Raw genomic sequence first — 23,121 nt, 5'->3', positions numbered from 1 at the left:
TGAATTATCAGGAGTTAACAGGAGAATATATTTCGCGAAGAGGTCGCCCGGTAATGGCATTCATGAACGGTAATATATCTTAAAACGCTCGAAAACTTATTTCTAAATTACCAGGAGTTAACAGGAGAATATATTTTGCGAAGAGGTATGCGCTACTCGGGGCAAGAGGTAGTGGCGACTGGATCCGAGGGAGGGCGTGACCGATAGCTAATATATATACGTAAGATATATATTTAATGGCCGCGTTGGACCGCGCGGCCATTAAAAAAGAGGTGTATCCTATGGTCCACGATCTAATCAGCCAATCAGCGTGAAGTACTTTAGGTATATGTTAGCTACCGGTCACGTCCCATAGTAACAGTCCCCATCTCCTCTTGCGTTGAGTAGCGCATACCTCTTCGCGAAATATAGTCTCCTGTTAACTCCTGATAATTCAGAAACGAATTTTCGAGCCTTTTACAAGACACATTACCGTGCTACCTCTTCGCAAAATATGTTCTCCTAATAACTCAAAGGATTTTTCGGGCGTATTAAGACATATACTCGTTCATGAACTGCTTTATTATTAGCATACCTCTTTGCAAAATATATTTTCCTAATAATTCAGAAATGAATTTTCTTCGAACTGCATTACTTTCCTCTTTGCGAGATTAAGCTTGTATTATCTTATTGTTAGATGAATCTTGCAGCGTTTTAAAACATATTATGGCTAGTGTGAACTGTATTACACTTACCTCTTTGCAAAATATATTCTATTAATTCATACGTACGAATTTTCAAGAGCATTAAATATACGACACATATTATTAATCTGAATAAACTGCATTACTTCGGACGAATAATACGGATGATTTTTCGAAAATTTTAAAAGTTTAAAACATGGTTATAAGCGCATGTATTACCGTACGCGAACTGAATTATTGGCAATATTTGTCAGCAAAATAATGGAGATCTTTTTTGCGGATTTCATTAATGAATATCAGGTAATCTGTCATTAAAATTATAAATTCAAAGCTGTAAATAAATAAATGAAATGTATTGAATCGGAATGAATAGAATTTTAATATATAATTATTCTTTATTATTATTAAGAAAAGCAGAGGCGATATATCAGCTGCATTAAGATCAGGGAAATATATATATATGATTAACTATGTGTAAAAGATTGCAGAAATAAAACCTTTAAGAAATGAAATTTTTAAACTTTCAATTTTATTTATTACTTTTTGATGTTTATATTAATATTCTTAACATATTTTTTATACGTAAAAAAAGATTACGCATAAAAATAAGAATTACACGAAATCCTAAAACTAAAATAAGGTCGGAATAAAAAACAAAACTATATTGTTAGTACAACTCATGTGTCAATTTTTACAAATTTCTTATATGTAATATAATTTAAAAATTATCATAACGCAGTTATGAGAATAAATTATTCTTAAAAAGGAATAAAAATGAGGAAGCAAGAGAGAGAAGGAGATAAATTGATACATTTTCAGAACAGATGGGCGGATGCCAAAGCATATAAAAAAAAAGACATTTATCGATCGCCCAATATCATTGGTGACTTTTTTTTTCGTGCGAGAATGCAAGAGCGTGGCTTTTAAAGCGAGAGAAGTGGCATCATGACACGGACAATTTGTAGCAGAGTGTCAACGCGGCTGTTTCTATTTTCGAGTACGCGGCGAGCACATATATCTTTTTCTTTTTCTGCTTCTTCATTTCCAAGTTCTCTTCGTGGTCTTCTTTTCTTTCTTTTTCTTTATCTCTCTACTTGTTTCTTTTTTTTTCGCTTGCCCACCGACGATGTAAATCCATGCGGATAGGCAGAGAAGGCGATCGCAGATCTCTTGCCTGCTCTATATCTGTCTCCTTATATCGGAAGCTTATATTTTCTCTGTTTTCTAATGTGAATACAAACGGCTGTATATTTTCGTTCCGCGATTTATTAGGTGGAATGAAAAAAACCGCCCGGGAATTATTCTTATTTAATAACTTGGCGATTCTATTCAAAATTATGAAGATGTTATACCCACGAATAAACTAAGTCGTAAACAACACAGCGCGAGATATTTTAAATGACATAACAACGTTATAACGAGTAGTGTATAGATTGTGTTCATTGGATTAAATAAACTTGTATGCGAGTAAACAATAACAAATAACATATTATGATACGATAAATATGTATACAAATTGTAACTCTCTTTCTTTAATTTATGTATATATACATATATACTTCAAATATTGAGATATTTGTTAGATTTTTGTATCATCTTTTTATTGTAGATGTCTAATAATTGTAATATACGATGCTTCTTTCAAAAGCAAGTAATGTGTCATAAAAATCTCTTAATCTAAATTCTATATACATATAATATACATGCACAATATATTTAAAAAGGCAAATGTGGGATCTTGTACCATATGATCAATATAATATATATTGGAATTATATAGGCGATCGATATACCCGTTCGATGAAAGAACATGCATATATCATTGCGAAATACTGAACGGGCGCATTCGTAATGATTTGCGCGTATCGATGTGACGTCAAACGAGCCGCGATGATTCATCACACACGCAGTTTCTTTTTTTTTCATCGTCCTTTCACATCAGTCGGAAACCCGAGTTGCATCGGGCGCGCAATGCGACAAATGCACGGCTTAGTTTATTCGTGCGTGCGTTTCGCGAGAACGAGCGTCGAATTCGAGAACGCCGACCTCAGCGTCGTTCTCGCGGATCTGCATGCGAATGCAAAGTTTCAGCGTAGACGCATTCGATGCTAATGTACTCTGATACACTCATTGAAAAAGGAGAATCATTATTTGTTTTTCGCACATAATCGATATATACCATCGTTATTAAAATAACACAAATCATATTTTAAAATTATATAACACATTTAGAAACTATATCAGAAGAATCATAAACATTGCGTTAACTTTATGTTTTACACACAGCATATTTAATTTAAATTTCTAATAAAAATTTAAAAGTTCTTAACATTTTGTACACAAGTAAAAATACATGTATTTAAGTATTACCGCAGGCTGATATTGCATTTAATTACAGGATTGAATAAAAAAAATGCGATATTTATCAGAAGAAAGAGAAAAAAATATTATGCTATATAGCACATTTCTTTTTTCTCGTAAAAAAATAAAGCGACTCGCGCTGTTTGTCCTGGTTATTCAGATGAGTTTGAGTCTTCGAACCTTCTTTTCCTATTGATGTTAATAACGAGTATATTTTGCCTCAACACGTGCGCACGTTTCCTCTTGCGCGAGTGTGGACTGGGCACGTACAACTCGTGCTAACTACACCTCTTTATTTTTTTCTCTCTCGGCACATTGAGACACGTACGAGAGTATCGATTTGATTCCGGCTTTTACGCACGCACTCTCAGTTGTCCAAAAATTCAGAAGGAATGGGAACGCATAACGTGAAACAGCTGATTATCGAATATCCCAGAGTTGATGAAATGTGGATATATAAAGTTCGTTCTTTTTCAAATTTAAGATCGATCATTTCTGTAAAAATAAAAAAGATTATCATCTATTATAATTTATATTTTTTTCAATGTTTGATGTGTCTTGTTAACTAAACTCTCGACTTCAAATTTTGAATGTTTCATCATTCATTTCAAAAACTTAATTTACGAAAAGATTTTATTCGATCTCATTTGTATTTCGAAAATTATATTAATACCATGAAATTAAAAACAAAAATCGATTTCAAATAAAAAAAAATGCCTTAATATGCTGTAATAAAGTCATCTTGAGATATAAACTCCGAGTTTTGATAAATAAGAGATGAAGGGAATGTGTTTATTGTTTGTATCAAGGAATGAGAAAAGTAGGTGTAATGAAACGGACATGAGAGAGAATACAACGTAAGAGCACATCTTATACTTCCTGTTATATTAACAATATATTTAATCTTTAAACGTGCCGTTGGTAGCTGGCAATTATACGTAGTACCACTCTCATTAATTTATGTAATAATATAAACGCACTTGCGCACAAGAACATATTTTATAATTTTAATACTTGATTCTTAATTACTCTTATTTTTTTTCTTCTTGTGGGGAATGATTGACGGGAAGAGAATGAAAGATACTTGTGTGACATGCACACGCTATTCACCTCCTATCTCGACAGTTAATCTTCTTCATCGTCAAAAGGATCATCATCGAGATTAATACCCTAGAACAGAAAATAATTCAACAATTTTAAAATCTTAAAAATGAGAAATGTCGAAGCGTAAGTATTCTTAAATGTACCATCGCGAGTGAATGGAAACAGAGCAAGAGGCAAAGCGTGACAAAACGTAGTAATGGTCGGAACCTTATGGTAGAAGAGCTCCGGTTCGACTCCGGAGTCGAGTGTTATGGCAACAAGGCTGTAAACAAAATACGGCGTGACTGCCTGGGAGCAAACAAGCCCCCGAGACCTCTCGTAAAGAAAGAGAAAAATAGAGAGAGAGATGGAGAGAGGAAGAGAAAGAGAAAGGGAGAGAGTAGCTCCGTTCGCCCGCGTTCGTATCAGTTACATCGAGACAAGCCTTAATGATCTCTCGCTGATTTTGATATTATGCACACGCACGCAAATAAAAATTTTTTAACACAGTTAACTTGCATACGAACTCATATAAATTATATAAACATATAAATAAATAAATATAAATTTATCTTTATAATATATAAATTTGTTTTTTAAACTAAAATAATTTGAAAGAATATTTTCATTATAATTCCTAGGTTTCATTAATAATACAATTCAATCAATCAATATGATTAAAATAATTTTATATAAAAGCTATGATATCTCCTCATTTCACGCATTATGGATTCTTTTTTTTATAATAAAAATTGTATTTTTATGTGATGCGTAAATTATATGAGCACGCGATTTCCTTCGATAGAAGATATATAAAAAAATTCAAATATAGAGTGTGTAAATGTATACTTTGGTGTATGTTTTGCACATATATGCAATTTATATGTATATGTATGATATGTATACTTTATCGCAGCCCCTTTCTTGCTATGTTTGGTAATACTATACTCTTCTAAAGTTACGTCCATATTTAGGAGCATTAAACCATTGCCTAATTGTACCCTCCAACCCTTATTTGTTCGCACCTTCTTCGTTTCCGACTTATCTTTATCGATTTTATGATTTATATGTTTGATACTATTATAAAACACTTATTGTTAGATTATTATTATATAGTTAATTGTTTAATATTATACTTTTTGCAATCGTTAACTTGGTGAATATTCCATAAAATGCAATCAACGAAAAATACAATAAAAGTTTAATAAGTTAATAACTTTTTTTAAATTTAATTGTAATTGTGTATAATTAATAATATATAATCTTCTTCAACGTTGTAAAAATAATAAAAATAAAGTGATATATCGTAAAGAAAGTGGAGTTTAAGCTATCACTTGAATAATATATTTATTTATATAAAAATATTAAAACAAATAATACTTACCGTGGTATCAATATTATCATCGATCCCTAAGTCATCGTCCAGTTCATCATCGTCTAATGTGAGAGGCCTGTAATTACTCGTTGGCTTCGTCGTCGCTTTTTCGGTTATCACTGACTGCACGCTGGATGTAGTCATTTTACTTAAAAAGTCCTTTGGCGATATTGAAAGATCTTGCAATCTGTCGATCGTTGCTTCAGTTTGTGTTTCAGAAATGCTACTCATGCCGTCCCTATACTGGAACACACCCGATTGCTCGGCGGCTATCATTTCCTCTAACGGCTTTCGTTCGATATTAGGCTATAAAATGAATATCAATTGATATTTATACAATTTATCATCCAATTCAGTAAATTAATTATTTTTATATTATTACGTTAAAAGATATTTATATTTATAATTATACATAAAAATATATTGTGTAAAATATTTTAAATATATTAATATATCTTTAATATGTAATAATAATAATTATTTCATTGTATATAATATAGATATAGAATATGATGTAGTAGATTACTATATCGACGAAACGCAAGTTTTATCGCAAGCAAAAAATTGATTTTATATAATACAGTATTCTGTCGAGTAATAACAGTGCGATGACAAATACGCGGGGGCATAAAACTTTATTATCGGTAACAAGCGTGAGGCGATTTTACAATGTGATTATGAGTACATATAAAAATATTATTTAATTTTTTCACGGCATATTGTTGTCATAATTATACTTATCGCACGAGATTGCGAATTGATTGAGATGAATAACAGATTCGTCTCAACGAAACAATTTTCTACTAATATGCTTAGTTTATTTTCTTTAATCGCCTACATGTTATTTTAATTATGTTCACCGATATTTCCGCGATCAATTTTCCGATATCTCTACATATTCGATCCACCCTTTAATATATCAATATTTCATAAAATAATTGTATGATCTTACCGTAACAGTGGGAAATGCAGAAGCTGGTATTTTCTTTTTGCTCTCTTCGCGCAAGAACTTTTCCACCTTCAACGCTTCTTTGTACCCTGGGAAAAGATTTTCGTACTGTTCGGGATCCGCCAAGCTCTGTCCAGCTTTCTCGCTCACTGTCGATAGCTTCTCTTTCCACAATTTGATGATGGAAGAGATTTTACTGGGCGCATATGTCCTAGCGAAGAATGCTGCTTCCGGAATTCTATCCGTTTTGATAAGGATGTCGAGACATTTGTCCACGTCGCCTAGTATAAAGTTCGATAAGAAAGAGATATTGTTTTTTCCTGTGTCGTCCGCGACCGTGCCGAGTTTCTTTATCATGTTGGCATTTCCCGTACTAGTTGCTAGTAGCAACAAGCCGCCAAAATCTTGTGCTTGGTGCAAACATTCTTGCGCCAGACACAATTTTCCCTTTTGCGTAGCGAGAGAAGCTAGTTGCCGCCACTTTTGCTGGCTATTCGCTTCTTTGGCAAGTGCGTGCGCGGTCACGAGATTTCCAAGCGCGAGTGCTAATTCAAATCTATGCTCGGGATCTGTCGATACCGCTAAGGCTTGTTCTTTAAAACCCTGTAACAATTAATTCTCGATACAAATACGTTCATGATAAAAAAGAATGTCGTATTAAATCACATACTTGCTTCTCTAAGAAGTGAGCTACTCGTGTACGATGTTCCTTTGGGACAGTCGGCAACACTCTGTTGGCGGTCTCAAAATCTTTCCGCATGACCGCAGTCTGATACTCAAGTACTGATAATAATAAAGAATACGATACGACAGATAGTTCCTTATCGCATAGGTACAATCTATTGTCTCTTGGTACATATCCCAATAAATACATTGGTCTGTCCAGATGGGAAACTGTGACAACTTCACCACCGACGAAGTAATTAACGCGATTGACACTGTTAGTATAAATAAAGCAGTCGCCAACCCATAAACCAGTCTTTACCACTTCGCTCATCTCTGCTACCATCTAAAAACATTATCTTATTTATATATATCAGAAATAAAAAATAAGTTTGTCAAAATAATTAAACATAAACGTACCTCGAATGCATTTTCAATGTCCTCAGCATTTTCTCCAGCATTAGCGATAGCATCTGCGTGATATTTTAATATAAAATATTGATCTGATGTAGCTAGTGCCACCAACGAGGCGTTTTCCGCCCAATATACATGTGTCGGTTGTATATCTATGCGACGAATCAACTTTAACATATCCCAGTCAAAGAAGGAGAGACCGGATCCAGAAGATACACCAAGTAAAAATCCGCCAAAAATGCCTGTAATTGCGACAGTAATAAATTAAAACAAAAAAACAATATTAAACTATTTGTAGAAGTAAAAAAAGAAAGATATACCATCTGCTCCAAAATCTGGCTTAAAGCTCTTTTTCTCCTTGAAATTTTTAAAGACTTTCACTGTCGTATTGCTTTCTCGTACTGCGTACTGACTCGAATCCGCCGCCCATACAAATTCTGATGCTTGTCCGAACGCTTTGTTCCTTAACGCCATAGATGTATATATAATGTATTCGCCATCACCGCAGACCACCAGAAAACGGCCGTTTGGATTATGCTGTATAGTTTGCGGATAAATTTCACAGGCACCCATATCTTTGACGGCTAATGGTAGTCGCTCTCCGTCTTGAGCCTCCTCGCCCAACGCCTTCAAGTTCACCTGCTGGATTTCGCTGTGACGTGCCCATACAATTTTTCCACCCAGTGAATCCATCGAAACGGCCGGTTCTTCTCTACCAACCTTCACCATGACGCTACCCTCGTCGTAACCGATGGCAACATTATTCGAACCGCGCATGCACGCGATGGTCCATACTCTCTCAAAACCATAATTGAGAGACGACTCTAATCTGTACGTCCCGGCATGCCATATTCTGACGGTACCGTCTTCCGAGGCAGTAAGAACAATTGGTAATTCTGGATGAAAACACACAGCAGAAATATTTTGCGTATGACCTTCCAAAGTCTGCACACAGGTTTTATTTTGATAATCCCATATCTTGACATATCTATCGTCAGCTCCTGATATCAGGTATGGCTTATCCCCGCCGTGGTAATAATCCACGCAGTTTACGCCTTTTTCATGACCCTCTAATGTGAAATTAGCCGTAGACGAACCAAGCTGCCAAACTTTGACAGTTCTATCAAGAGATGCACTGGCAAAAGTATTGTTATCTTTCGGATTAAACACAACTTGCATAACATAATGTGTATGACCCTCGAATACTTGTTGACAGGTCCAGGATTTCTCCCAGTTCCATAATTTGATCCACATGTCATCTGCAAAATTAAATTTAAAAATATAAACTTTTTAAACTTTGATGAAAGAATGAGAAATATTATCCTTTAACGTACCACTGCTAGTAAGAATAAATGGTTGTGTTGGGTGAACTGCTATACATCTGACATAATCACTGTGTGCTTCAAATGCATGAACGCGCTCCAAGGTATTGTAATTAAACACTCTGATTTGCATATCATCAGAACCAGTGATAACCCAGTTCTTGCGTGGTACAAACTTGGCTGTCCGCACTGGCAGATCGCATACTTCGAACGTTTTTACCAAGGTTTGTGTCTCATGATTCCAGATATTTACATTGCCTTGATATAAGGAGCATAGCATCCATGGTTCGGTTGGATGAAGATCCACACTCTTCACTCTGTCTGATCTGGCTGTCAGCTTCCGTTTAATATCTAATCTAAGAGGCTAAAAGAAAAAATATTGTAAATTAATATACAATATTGTGTATACGGGATTCTATGTGGGCTGTTATTTCTTTTTGATTCATCACTTTGCCAAAATAATAATAGTATTTTTATTCTACACACAATAAATATATACACATTATTAAACCTACAAGATTGGCGATAATTGACAGATTCGTTGTAATTATTCTAGAATTTTTACGCGATGCTTTTCGATCGAAAAAATTCATTATGCGAGTAAGTTTTTCATCATCTCGGAAAGGGGCGATATATTTTGATGATGTTAAAGTGGAACATACATACATGAGCGAATGTCAAACGCGCAGGTGTTTCATTGTTGCGAGTCGATTCGCATAAGAATCGATCGATTCGCTTTCTCTACGTACCATTTTGTTTCGCGATTATCCACTGATTATCCACTGATGCTGCAATTACTGCAAGATCGTTGCAGCTGCATTAACAGATCCAAATGAAAGATACTCCTACAATGAGAAGTTAGGACGTGGCCGATGCGAGTGAAAATGGCGTCTGGCATCCCGTAAATGATGTTACACGATAGAGCTCGAGGAATAATTTCTCGAGCGACCTCTGCAGTAAATATTGAATTTATTTAGAAAACATTTGCTATTCAGTTAAAATTTTAATTATATTAGCACATATATATCACGCATTGAAAAAAAGAGATAATTTTGGTTAGACTGCGCTAATGCGCAATCGATAACACTGCCATCTATTGATAATATAGATTTAATAATTGTTTCTCCGTCAGAAATATGGAGATCATTTTTATCGATGTAATTTTTAATATGAAAAGAACATATTTTTAAACAATAGAAATAAAAATGTTTTCACACGTTTCTTATTAGAGCACATTATATATTTATTATCTTTTATTATTCTACACATGTTTATTTATATTTTAAAATACTCTTTTCTTTCTTTTTGTTTCCGTCTATAAAATAAAAAAAAATGTGAAAAAGTAAATTGTTTATAAAGTTGTTATAATGTTTCATTTGCTCACCATTACGTATTAGTAAATTATTACAAATAATTCTTACAACTAACTTTTCTTGCCATTACATGTCATTTTTATTAGTACAATGCTGACTAATTGGTCGATACGAGAATGGACTATAAAACGTTTATTTGTAATGTGTCTGTCGCGCGTGCGCGAAATATGCAATTTCCATGACGGATCACGTTTAAATTCTTCCGACAATACAAATTATTGACAAGAGATCAATAATGACGCATATAGTGACAATTCGCTAATGTTGCTTGGTGACACGTATATTCGATACGGAATTTCTCTGACTATCGCGACAAGAGGAATGCATAACAATAATTAATCTAAGAAGAAAAAAAGCGGCGAAATTGAGCGATCAGGCGCAGTCGAACACGAGATCTTTTACAGCTGAAACTGAATTCTGAAATGCAACAATGATGTCTTCTGATGTGCATTACGCCGCCTTTCTTCTTCTAGGTCAGAGCTCACAAGTTATATTAATATTCTCGACTTTAATTCGCGAATTTTATTTAGCACAAAAAGATATATAGATAATAATTAAATATCTCAGTAACAGAGAAAGGCATGAAACTTATAATCTCTACAGGGATATGCATCAAAGCAGGACTTGGGCTTAGCTTGAAAGATAAGGTGGTTCTATATCAAAATTGTACAATTTTCGATAATCCGGATATATATGGTGGCCCAATATGCGGTGACAATGGCATCACATACGCCAATGGTTTATATCTAGACTGTAAAAATCATCACAGCCATGAGACTGGTAAGTTAATCTTCTATTCTACACTAAAATTGGCGGCGACACCATAATATATAAAAAATACTTATATATTATGATTCTAAATTATTTATATATATAATTATTATGATACTAAATTTTGAAGAATACTAAAGATACTAAAATAAAAAGAATACTTTAACATAATTTCATCTAAAATTTTTCGCAGTTGCTACGTTGCATTCCGGTCCGTGTTTGGAAAACGAGAAATATTGCAGCGTCGATTTACATTACGAGCCAGTTTGCGGCTCGGATCACAAAATTTACACAAACATGCAATCGCTTCTGTGCGTTCGCCATAAACAATCGAAAGGTAATGTTCTCAACTTTTCGTACATGTTTCTGTATCTTGATCTACATATATTTTTATATAAAAAGTTTTATAATATTATATTTATTGAAGCTTTTGTATATGTATTTAATAAGTGCAGAGTTCTTAATTACTTTTCAAAGATTATCCAATTGACTATAGAATTTGAGAATATCTGGATTTTTAGATCCGATAGAATTAATGCGAGCGCAATATTGATTTGATTGCTTTATCGCAAGCGAGAAGTACTCACTGCGAATTCGACTATTGAAACTTTGTCCTCGTGATTGTTTCAGATTTGACAACTGTGTCAATGGTAGATTGCCGACAGAACGATCATTGTAACAGAGATGGCACCGAACATTACGAGGTGAACCCGGTTTGCGCTAATAATGGGCTCACATATCAGAACGCGGCGCAACTCAAATGTCTGCAAAGATATAATCCTGGTAAGGATCAAAGAAAGAATGTAATAATCAAAATTTTTTAATTGGAAAATTGGAAAATTGAGATTAATATTAAAAATTTTTAATCGTAAGAAATTACAACTATTTATTTAATAGATTATCATTAAGAAGTTATATTGTAATTTGCGCATATACATGCTTAGATTTTAAATCAGTACATGTCAAGACGTATTTTATTTTTCTAGAATTGCAAATTATTCACGACGGCGGTTGTCGCGTGGAATTCGTTCACCAGCTTTACGGTGCGAAGGTTTGTAACATCGCAAAAGTGAGATATGAATGGAATCCGGTTTGCGCATCGGATGGAGTTACTTATTCAAATCCTTTCCTATTTCTCTGCCATCACCCACGTACGTAATGTAATTCATATATTAACAAAATAATTTATATACATTTTATCGACAGATACTTTTACCAATTTTTCAAATCAAGTTTGTCAAAGAGTAAAAATATTAAAAATAGCAAAAAATTTTAATTTGTAAACGTAATAAAAATTTATAATAAATTAATCTAATTGTTTTTAATTATATAACTTGAAAATTTATCTGGAATTAATTTTAAATGAATTTTAGAATTTTTATTTTTATAATTTAATTGTGATCATCAAAAATTTATTAAGGAAACTTTCTCTTGGCAATAATTAAGATGATGCGTGAATGCGCATTTCTTATTTTTTATAATTCAGATCTAAAAGTAATTTCCAACGGAGAGTGCGACACGCATAGCCACGATTCCTGCGTAGAAGCGCATACAAACACGACGATTTTGTCAAATGGCGAATATATGAACGAAGCTTTTACCGCAGATGATGAGGTTTGTGGAAACGACGGTCGCACGTACCAGAGCGTACATCATTTGCAATGTCACACACGTCACGATAAATGTAAGTCTCGCAAGATATGACGCCGGAGTTTGACACCGAACAGCTGTTTCATAAAATGTATTAATTGTAATAGTTAATTGTTAGTTGATAAATACATTGACAAATAAGCATTTTATATGAAATCCATTTATTTTCACGTATGCAATTACGAATTAAATAAAATTTAATTTAATTTAAAAATTTATATGGAAAAAATCTAGAGATAAACACTTTATATGTATATGTAATCTTAATAAAATCTTTGATAAAGCAATAAAAATTTCTATGATTCTCATGCATTAAACTTTAGAAATAATTATCGCTCAATGTGAAAATCGTTATATATTTAAAAATTGTGTTGTGTATATATTTAAAAAATGTTTTTCATTTTTTTATATAAATTTTTCAATAATATTCAGGCAATAGCATATATATATATATATATATATATATATATATATATATCTTTCTATTATAGATCTGTTCTTGAAGCATCACGGTCCGTGTTCCGGGCCGGATGATCATCCCTGCGGATCGATACCGGAAGAGGATCATAGACAACCAGTATGCGGTACCAACGGCAGATCCTACGTGAGTCCGGAGGCTCTCTGGTGCGCCAAATTACGCTCCCCGGCAGAAGGTGAGATCTGTAAATCGTATAGCATATCTATAAATTCCATAGACAAATTTTTGCTCGCATTCAAGCAACGACATTTTCATTTGGAATTCTTTCTTCATTAACTCGTGCAAATCGCGTATTATGTGCATCGGTGGAAGCTTCAATTTTGTTTCGACGAAGGTATATGGATTTTCATCATAACAGGAAAAACGTAATCTTGTAAAGTAATCTCTAATTTTGCATCACGTCTTATTATGATAGCAAAAGATACTATCTCGCGGCTCTTTTTTTCCGCGCGCATATTAAGATAGCGGAAGAAGTCATTTTACAGATTCTATCAAGCGATTTGAAATTACAAAACAAGAGAAGTCATGATATACATGACCCGATCCAGACGCAATCAAGATTATATATATATATATTTGCGTGTTGAAACGCAACGATAATATAAAGAATACAAGAGAAATCTGTTCGTTATATCAAGACAAAAGCGTTATTAGATTGACAGACAATTGAACTTTCAGTTGGATAAAAGGTATTCTGTTTTTGCAGATATTGCTTACAAGCACGACGGTCCCTGCTAACGAAGACATCATATAGAAGACTACTCAGCCATTATTTCGTTTACACTTGTACAATATCTCAAAATATACTCAAAATATATGTAGAAGTTAGAAACAAAAACTACTTCAAGGCGTCAAAAAATAAAGTCAGAAAATAGATAAATAAGACAAAAACTTGTCTATAAAATATAAGTTATATAAGAGAATATATAATTAAAAACAGATTGATTAATAATTAATATAAGAATTATATTAATATAAAAATATAATATTAGATTGTAATAATGTAATAATTGTAATTATATAAATTCAAAGCTAATATATATTAAGGAAAATAAAGAAAAACAAAAAATATCGTTATTATTTTGCTATAAAAGATTTCTGAAACTATTAAGATTACGTTTCCCTATTTGCGCAACATATTTACGATATCGCATGAGAATGACAATTGCTTTGTTCCGGAAAGTTCTCGACCTTCTTTTTTAAGCATTTGATATTTCACATAGCGTGATCTGATATTATGTAATCTGACATGACGTGCCAGACATGATTGTAAATAAAATTTATCATAGGGACAATACATGCAAACTGATAATATACTTTCAAAAGATAGTAATAAATCTTTTTTTTACAACAACGCCAAATTAATGTTCTTAAACAAATTATTTTAAAGATATTTCAATTATTGTTCAAAATTTGGCTTTTCCAATAATAACTAAATTATGAAAATATATCAATAAAATCCTCGAGAAGCGTATATGCATTACGGCCAAATGTCACAAAATTGGTATATTACTAAATGTGTGCAACATATTATAAATAAAAAACTTATATAATTATAGCTGAACAAATCTCGTGATGAGTTATTATGAAATGCGATCATTGTTTTTTAATAAAATTTGGGAAAAATATTTTTATTTATCTTCTAAGTATTTAATGTATGACGTTTTACGCGGTTATTTTCTAAATAATATTACAGAATAGATGATTTCGAAAGTGGATTGTATCCAGCAAGACGAATCAATGTCATGTCGACAATATAGATAATTAAGCCACAAAAAACCATGAGAGAGTCAAAGGCGAAAGTCAAGGAAAAGATCGCATCTTTTCGAACCTCTTTTGTTACGAAGAAAGCAATGAAGCGAGGATATACGCAGTAAACAAGAGTCTCTTCAAGGTTTCGAGAAAGGTCTCCTGGAAGGACTCAATGATCGGACTATGATAACAGTCTCTCGTTTGAATAACAGATATCTTGTACATTCGGCTCATAAAAATTTATAGTATATTTACAGTATTTGTTCTGTCAATCGTTATTAGGTCTCACAAACATATTCTGACACATTTCAATAATATAATTTGTGCTTAAATAAATTTCTTATTCTCTTCCGCGTTATAGTAAACACAATTACAGTAAATGCAAAAGCGATCATATGGGATCTTTTTCGGCATGATATTTTGTGTCTCTCGATTACATTTTTGTTTGACTGTGTAGTCGAAGTGCCCTCCGTCTTGCATTTCTTTACTCTCATTTCCCGCAGAGAGATCTGGGTCGTCGAGTATTCACGAGCAATAGCCGAGTGCGTTTTGCTATCTCTAAACGAAAGAATTCCAATTATTCCCATTCCACTGCCACATCTATTTGGCTTGAACAACTTTTTCTATTGCAAAATGGAACAAAAAGTATAATGAGAAGCCGATAATCAAACTGTATCCATTCATCTCCACTAAAAAGGTGAATTGAGAACAAAATTAGAAAAGAAGTCTTAATAACATAATCTCAATTATATCAAACGATTATGTACATTTGGTTTTTTCAGACTTTAGTCAGAAAAAAAATAACAAGTACATTTTTTAATAAAAATATCTTTTTTGAAAGCAAACAATAATTTTTTGCAAAGAAAATGTGTTTCGACAAAAGGATATAGAAAAAAAAAATACACACGTTTTGACAAAACATTTGTCAAAAATATAGAATATTGTTTTTAATCAAAATTGTATATGATACCAACTAGTGATTTACATTATTGCGATAAATTTGCTGAATTTAAAGCTTATTTTGATAACATAAAATGTTTTTCTTCCATGTAGTGATTCTCGCTATTAATATTACATCATTAATCTTCTTTTCATGTTAAACGAAATGACACATTTTACTTTGAATGACTAAAAAACTTAAAAAAAAACATCTTCGTCATCAAAATAGTCGGCTGTGGATGATCAAGCTAAAAATCTTGGATTTAAATCGATGAATAAATCAACGTGTATCTATATATAACAACAATTAAACGTGAACGTTTATGTTATGAGCAAATTTCTGAATGCTGCAATTTCGTGTGGTGAGTCAGATGTAATTTTTCTTCTCTACAATTATCGATTTCCTACGGTTTTAACATTCGTGTGCGCAATATAGTCTGTGGTAGAATCTCGTTACAACTAAATTTTCTCTGGATTCTATTCACGATTTGCGAACGTGATGTATGTGGTGCTGCAAATTGAATTTTTCTTCTTTCTAGGAAGAAAATTAAACATCGTGGCAGAATAAATTAATTAATGTTGCACAGTATTTGGTTAAAAGAGGGAAAGAGTCAATACAACTATAAAAAGAATCAAAATGTTATATATCATATATATATATATATATATATATATATATATATATATATATATAATATTGTGCAAAGTCACTCGATATGAATTTCTCATTGAGAGAAGCTCTTTAATCACCAAAAAAATCTTTGAAAATTCGTTATTTTATTAAAGTTAAAACGCATATATCTTGATTTATTAAGATGTGATTAATGATTTTGTTCGATTTCATTTGTATCACTACATACACACATTTATTTATCGCTTTTATATCATTATCATCTGTTATCATATTTTACATTCATCATGTTAATGTAATTATTTCATCACAAAATAAATTTTTAAAGAATATTACAGAAATTTTATATATATATATATATAAATATATGCGTGTATTAAAATATTACAATAATATACTTATATCCTTATAAAAATAACAATGCATTTTTTGAGCATTATAACATACACTTCCTAGTAATCTTTTCAATTGTTTCCTACTAGTTGTTAAATGTATTTTTCTTTTCAGGTTTTACCCACAATCCCACGTGTCGGACAATTAATTCCTACATTGGACGAAATCGCTTAGCGTGCCGAGCAATTAAACGCGCGGGCCTCACGTAATTATCACATCAAGCTTGGTTTATTAAGGCCCCGGAGAGAAGACAGATTATCTCTTCTACTACTCTACTAAAGATCCTTTTCTTTTTCTTCATTTCTGGCCTATTTTCGTAACCTTCGTTTCTTGCTATGAATTTGCTATTGTGCTATCACGCGATATGTCCATGATGCATCAAATAGACACATCCTTTTGGCAGCTAAACGCAATCATTAGCAGAGACTTAACTTCCTGTTCGCATTGCGCATTTAGTATTAAATGTAGATATAATATGTAGTAAGGCAATTTCATCGCATTATCAATTTTGTATTATTAATCGCAATAATGCATTATCAATCACATAAGTCTAACGATATTTTTTATTGCAAGTTTAGATTGTAGATTATAATATTAATTTTTTTTATTAAAATAAATTGCGAGATAAGCCTCGGATAATATCTTGCGCATCTACTCGCGGGTAGCGGGACGCGAGTACTCCAAAGATAATCCTTGGATCAATATCAAAGATAACATTCAGTCAGCTAGCATTTAATGTTAAAAGTCGCGAATGAGAGAGGGAATTTTGCGAACAGCCACTTTTAGCATACGAGTTTTAGTGAGGAATGCGTCGAGTATCTCGGAAAAACATTGATCCAGGCGCGCTTCATTCGCAAATTATCTCCCGTACAATCGTCGAAATGTCATAAGCCACGTTCTAATCGCCCACGGGTAATTGCACAGCACGATTGCGGCGCAGGGTGTGCAACAATCGGAAGTTTTTGTCGATCCGTCTTCGATCCGATAGCCACGACGGAGGAAATTGCGAGATGATTGTCTAACCGCAAGAAAGCAGAATGGAATGTGCGCGAGTAGAAAGGAGAGAGAGAGAGAGAGAGAGAGAGAGAGAAAAAGAAGAAAGGGAAAACGCCGCGCATTGTCTCTCTTCGCATGATCGGCGGAAAGATGCGCAACTTGCCTCTAGATCCGGTGCTGCGATTAACAATGAGGACGGATTTTCTCATGAGGCCCTGACATATTCCTACCCGACGCGATGCGACGGGTAGCCTTGTTCTCTCGCGTATTCTATACGAGATGGCCCGAGGAAGATTGCGCGTGTCACACTTAAGTCGTAGATAATGTACCGAGACATACCCCGGATACGGTTGCATTAAATATAAATCTTCACATTGTGATCAATCTTTATAAAAGTCTGAACACGATTTATACGCATTCTTTAACAATTAAAAATTTACGAAAGAAGAACGACATCCCATCAAGTTCTTGACAGCACAAAATTAAAAATTAAAAATTTACCATAAAGCGCGGAAAAGAACGCCATGAGACACTCTTTTTATGATGTTAATTTTAATTACATGTAATTATTATTCTATGGATAAAATATATCATAATTTATAATACTTTTAATATCGCGCAAACATTAGAAATTGTAAATTGAGCATATTTAGCATTATAATAATTCCTTTATCGATACAAAGGTTGTCGTGGAATTTTCCGTATTAGAAAATAATCATATGCGAAATGTATACGAGGGAAGAATGGACGACAATAAAGCATGCTTGATGAATTACACGCCGAGTAAACGAGCAACCCTCGCATTTAAACGTTTATAACGCGATTTATCGAGATACCGCAACACGATCGTGCTTTACGAGAGGAGGAAGTAAATACTCTCCTTGCTAGAATGATTAAGCCTCTTTAAAGATGTAACACATTCTCCTTTTACACACACACACACACATATATACATCGAGAACACAAATCTTCAATTTACACTACCGTGTTTGCCATAAATATTTATACGCAAATACCTTTGTAACTTTTTTCAACGTCAATGTCATCACATATACTAGATTAGCAATTTCATTATAATTCTAACTTTCTGTTACTTTTAAAATTTTATCAGGCTTTATCTTCGTATATTTAAATGTTTAATATTTAATAAAAATTTCTGCTGAAAAATACATATATCAAAGAATGAATCATATGCTAAAAAATACAAATTAATTGACGTGATGTGACATATGCGACAGATTAGTTAAACGCTAATCGAGAATGTGTTTTATCATGTTGAGTAAATTTTTGAATTCCTGCGCGTTACATGCATGGAAATTTTATGCTCTGTATTTTTCCTACGGTATTTTTTTATTCTATATTTTTTCAACAGATATAAAAAGACTTAATATTTTTATATTAATAAAGAGATTTATCAAGTAGAGATCAAATAATAAAGTATAAAATAATTTTAGTTAGAAAAATTGCTGCGATTAGATTAGACCCTACCTAATCTAATCGCATCAATTTTTCTAACTAAAATTTCTTATGTGTATTTAATTAGTAAATACTTTCTTTTTATTCTAAAACACACAATATTAAGTAATATGTTATTAATATCTCAAATATCATCAGAAAAATCGATAGATATTCTCACACTCGAAATTTACATCAATATTTAATAAATAATTATTCAGTTTATTTGACTTAATAATATTAATCGATTATTCTTTGTTTTCACAAACATATAATTATTTTAATTACTTATTATAATTGTTTGTTATAATTTGTATCGATATATTCGTATTGTTAAAGAATTGACCTCTCGCACCGCGTGTATGCGATTATCGCAATTGGAGGAGGTCAGGGCAGCCGTTTGTCTCCAATCTCGAGAAAGAAAAAGAATCGGGTTTCTTTACATTTTCTGTTACACTGGGTGACCTACTGTTCCTTTCTCGGAGACGAGAAGAAACACGCCGTGATTACGGCGTACGGATGCGTTATTTATCCATCTCCTCTCTTATCCACCACCGCGAGACTGTTTGCCCGAGCGAGATATATCTTTCTTATTTGCCCATCCTCAGATATCATTTCGAAGGATTATACTTCTAGCTGCCATCGATCACGCGATTTTTCGCTTTTGCTTCGGCACGAGGAGCGGACTGACGAGCGCGTCTATCGATCATTGCAGAGTGATTGATCGGCGCGCGCTGGATATATTGTAGGATCGTATAAAAATTTGTCGAAAGCAAAATCGAGAGAATTAAAGGTAATATTATCGTTCCTCTAGATGTTATGGATAATAGAGAAAGGGACAAGTCTTATTAGAAATATTATTTTTTCTTTTCATTCAAAGAGGAAGAGAGAGCAGCTAGTGCACGGTTCTCATTTTTAGATCCCATACATTTATCATTTTATATTTCAAGTTTTCTTAAATATTACATTTATTCTTTCATTCTTTTCTTTCTTAAAATCTCTTATTATTTACGTTTTAAAATTTGATATATAAAAAATGCCGCGAGCTTATCAAGTTTATACATTTTCTCTTGTATATCTATGTTTCTCTACCGTGTTCTTGGTAATCGTAAGTCCGGTACTTTCAGACAGATATTTCTTCTTTCCTTCGATAATATAGTCGCGTGACAGTAAACCAGTTTGCTCTTGGGTTTCTAACGCGTCAAATGAACCATGACATTAAAGACTCCGTCAGTCCTTTTTATCGTAATCACTCGATATTATCGGTGATTTGTCAGTAATTTGTCATTTACTCCAATTAGCATTATCAAGAATACATTATCAGATAAGGAACAATTTTTCACGAGCATATATAGAGCGTATATAGATATTACAAATCTATTAAGATATAAAATTATACAAATAATTAAAAGAATTAAAATTCTAAATTACAAACAAATAATTTCGTAATTATAATTAACGTAAAGTATAGTTAATTACATTTAATAGTAAGTAATTATATGTAATTTCTCCAAGTTTTTCCGCTTCGCAGAGGAAAGAGACGGTATATCTTCGTGTCCAAATAAATACCGTCGGAGTCATCGACCCGCGTCGGCCACGACAAATGTTATGCAAAATGCGGTTCGACGTAATGCGAAAGCAGCCCCTAATACTTGTTGGTTCAATTACTTAATATTATTGTATAGTTACGAGACATCTCACCGGTTCTTTTTTGCTATGAAACCTTCAATTTATACAGCGCGACGTAATTTTCTCGACAGGTAAGTAGCGATGATAATTGCGAAGATACGTGATTGATTGCAAAAAAGGAGAAATTGCGATAATATATATATAGATAAGCACATGGCGTAATTAAATATGTAATAAAATAATAGAAAAATAATAAAAGATTTTTGCTCCTGATATTTTGGCAAACTAAATCATATGTTTATTTTTAATTCGCATTAATTAATGTGAGACATATCTAACAAATGAGTTATTAATTTTTTGAAACTCTTTTTTTTTTTTTTGCAAAAATTAATTCCAAACTCAAATCGCGGCAAATATTTATCTAAGTTTATCGGAAGCAATTTATACATATGCTTGTATTTTCAGATCTCTATTTGTTCATATGGTTAATTTGATCACCAATCTCTGTTTCAAAATATGAAAAATTAGTTATATCATAGATAGCAAAGAAAAAGATAAAGAGTAACAATAAAAACGGGCAATAAACATGGACAATGTTAGAAATGTGACATCGTAATTATTATCTTAAGTAGATCGTTTAATTGATCGAATTATACGAATCGATTATATGATAAATTTCCTGAATTTTTACATTAATATACAATTAAATCACAGATTTATTTATCGTTCTAATATCTAGTAGATATATTTTGCGATAAGATGACTCTTAACGGCAAAACACATTATACTTGATATACTTGACTTAATTTATTATTCAACATTATTCGCTGTTAACGATAAAGTCGCTAATGATAAGTTATTTGATTCTTTCACGATTATGATGTAAAGCACTTTAATAGAATAATAAAATGTATATTTTTATCATCAACAATTTGTCAATTTACTTATGCGATAGTTAAAAATAGAGATGAATAGACTAGAGTAACCAAGATCCTATATTTTTTGGCATTCAAGGAACCGTGATATATTTTTAAAGCTATTTTAGAATGAATGTCAAATAAGTTAGGAAAATCTGTGGCACAAAATCTTTGGTCGAAATATGATTGAAAAAAGTTTTTTAATAGTATTTTTAATATTTCATAATATACAGAATATCCCAGAGTTTATCCGACAAATTGCGGAAGAATGTTCTACAAGGAAAAATAAGAAAAAAATATTATATATTTAGCTCTATTACAACAAATTTTCCATTGTGCAGAATCAGTGTATTCCACATTTGAAAACATTCTTGACTTTTTGATGATAGTTGCTACTTGACGCAATGATTGAAATCTAACAGTGATGTAAAAGTACCAATCTAAACTTTTTAATGATAGTAAATATGATATGAATAAATAGACAGTAAACATGATATAAATAAATAGATAAGATAAACAAGTTCAATCTTTCATATTTTGCACAATAGAAAATCCGTGATTCCCTATTTCCTTTATATATTACCTTGTAATAAAGCATTTCCAGCCAAACTTCATATAATATTTTTTCCATTTATAGAATATGCTCTTGTAGTTTATCAAGTAAACTCTCGAACATCCTGTATATTAATAAAAATGAACAATTTTTATAAAAAAGAAATTTGTATATAAGAAAAAAATATTAATTAAATATTCAAAAAATATTAAGATTATAATACAATTAAATTTTTTTGGCAAAAATAATTTAATTAAAAAAAAATTTTTTTCATTTCAAATTAAAATTTATTTATCGATGACTAAGCTTCGCTCAGATGATTTCTTGACAGCGCTTTACATAATACATAATATTAACTTATATTGCTATTGTACATATACAATATTTCTCAGAAACTACAAAAAATATTCTTCCATAAAAATTCAATTAAAATTCATGCCACGCCTTTTTTCTTCGCAGATTTTAAAGTTTTGTAATTAATTATATCAAACAAAAAAAAATAATATATTGCATGTTTTATAATAACTAAACTTTACACGTATTAAAATTTTGTTCTCATGCCCATTTAAAATTAATTAAAGAACGAAATACTCTCTCCTTCTTTTTTTTTCACCCAATTACGTTTTTGTATTTTAATTTATCGAGAGATATCTTCCTTTGTTTCTAACAAAGAGAGAAAGAGAGAGAGAGAGAGAGAGAAAGCGTGTTAAATTTAGGTCGATGAGCAAACAGTA

General features: G+C 32.2%; 2 protein-coding genes and 1 long non-coding RNA gene across 4 annotated transcripts in view; 1 reads left to right on the top strand and 2 right to left on the bottom strand.

Moving 5' to 3' along the window:
- Positions 1-1,947: 1,947 nt before the first annotated feature.
- LOC126852651 (coatomer subunit beta') lies at positions 1,948-9,918 on the bottom strand. Of its 2 annotated transcripts, XR_007687859.1 has the most exons (9): positions 9,600-9,918; positions 8,863-9,214; positions 7,849-8,787; positions 7,535-7,770; positions 7,122-7,460; positions 6,455-7,054; positions 5,512-5,808; positions 4,074-4,214; positions 1,948-3,539 (listed from the first exon to the last, which is right to left on the bottom strand). XR_007687859.1 is itself a non-coding variant. In XM_050597650.1 (8 exons), the coding sequence occupies exons 1-8, from the start codon at positions 9,600-9,602 to the stop codon at positions 4,170-4,172; spliced, it is 2,811 nt and encodes a 936-aa protein (XP_050453607.1). In that variant the 5' UTR covers positions 9,603-9,918; the 3' UTR covers positions 3,915-4,169. The 2 variants fall into 2 exon arrangements, 1 of the variants encoding a protein (XP_050453607.1); XM_050597650.1 differs by lacking the exon at positions 1,948-3,539 and having other exon boundaries at positions 3,915-4,214.
- Positions 9,919-10,215: 297 nt separating this feature from the next.
- Positions 10,216-14,187, top strand: LOC126852657 (serine protease inhibitor dipetalogastin-like). Its single transcript, XM_050597667.1, has 8 exons — positions 10,216-10,696; positions 10,827-11,003; positions 11,188-11,331; positions 11,625-11,777; positions 11,981-12,145; positions 12,481-12,678; positions 13,136-13,297; positions 13,829-14,187. The coding sequence occupies exons 1-8, from the start codon at positions 10,654-10,656 to the stop codon at positions 13,858-13,860; spliced, it is 1,074 nt and encodes a 357-aa protein (XP_050453624.1). The 5' UTR covers positions 10,216-10,653; the 3' UTR covers positions 13,861-14,187.
- Positions 13,182-23,121, bottom strand: part of LOC126852664 (uncharacterized) — a 49,394-nt gene continuing 39,454 nt past the window's right edge. Inside the window, exon 3 of the long non-coding RNA XR_007687861.1 lies at positions 13,182-13,304. This is a non-coding gene — a long non-coding RNA (uncharacterized LOC126852664). The remainder of the gene's footprint in view (positions 13,305-23,121) is intronic.

This window comes from Cataglyphis hispanica, chromosome 11 (genome assembly GCF_021464435.1).
Source record: "Cataglyphis hispanica isolate Lineage 1 chromosome 11, ULB_Chis1_1.0, whole genome shotgun sequence".
Lineage (NCBI taxonomy): Eukaryota > Metazoa > Arthropoda > Insecta > Hymenoptera > Formicidae > Cataglyphis > Cataglyphis hispanica.
Note: the sequence above shows the minus strand (reverse complement) of the source record. Positions and strands in the feature narration are given on the sequence as shown.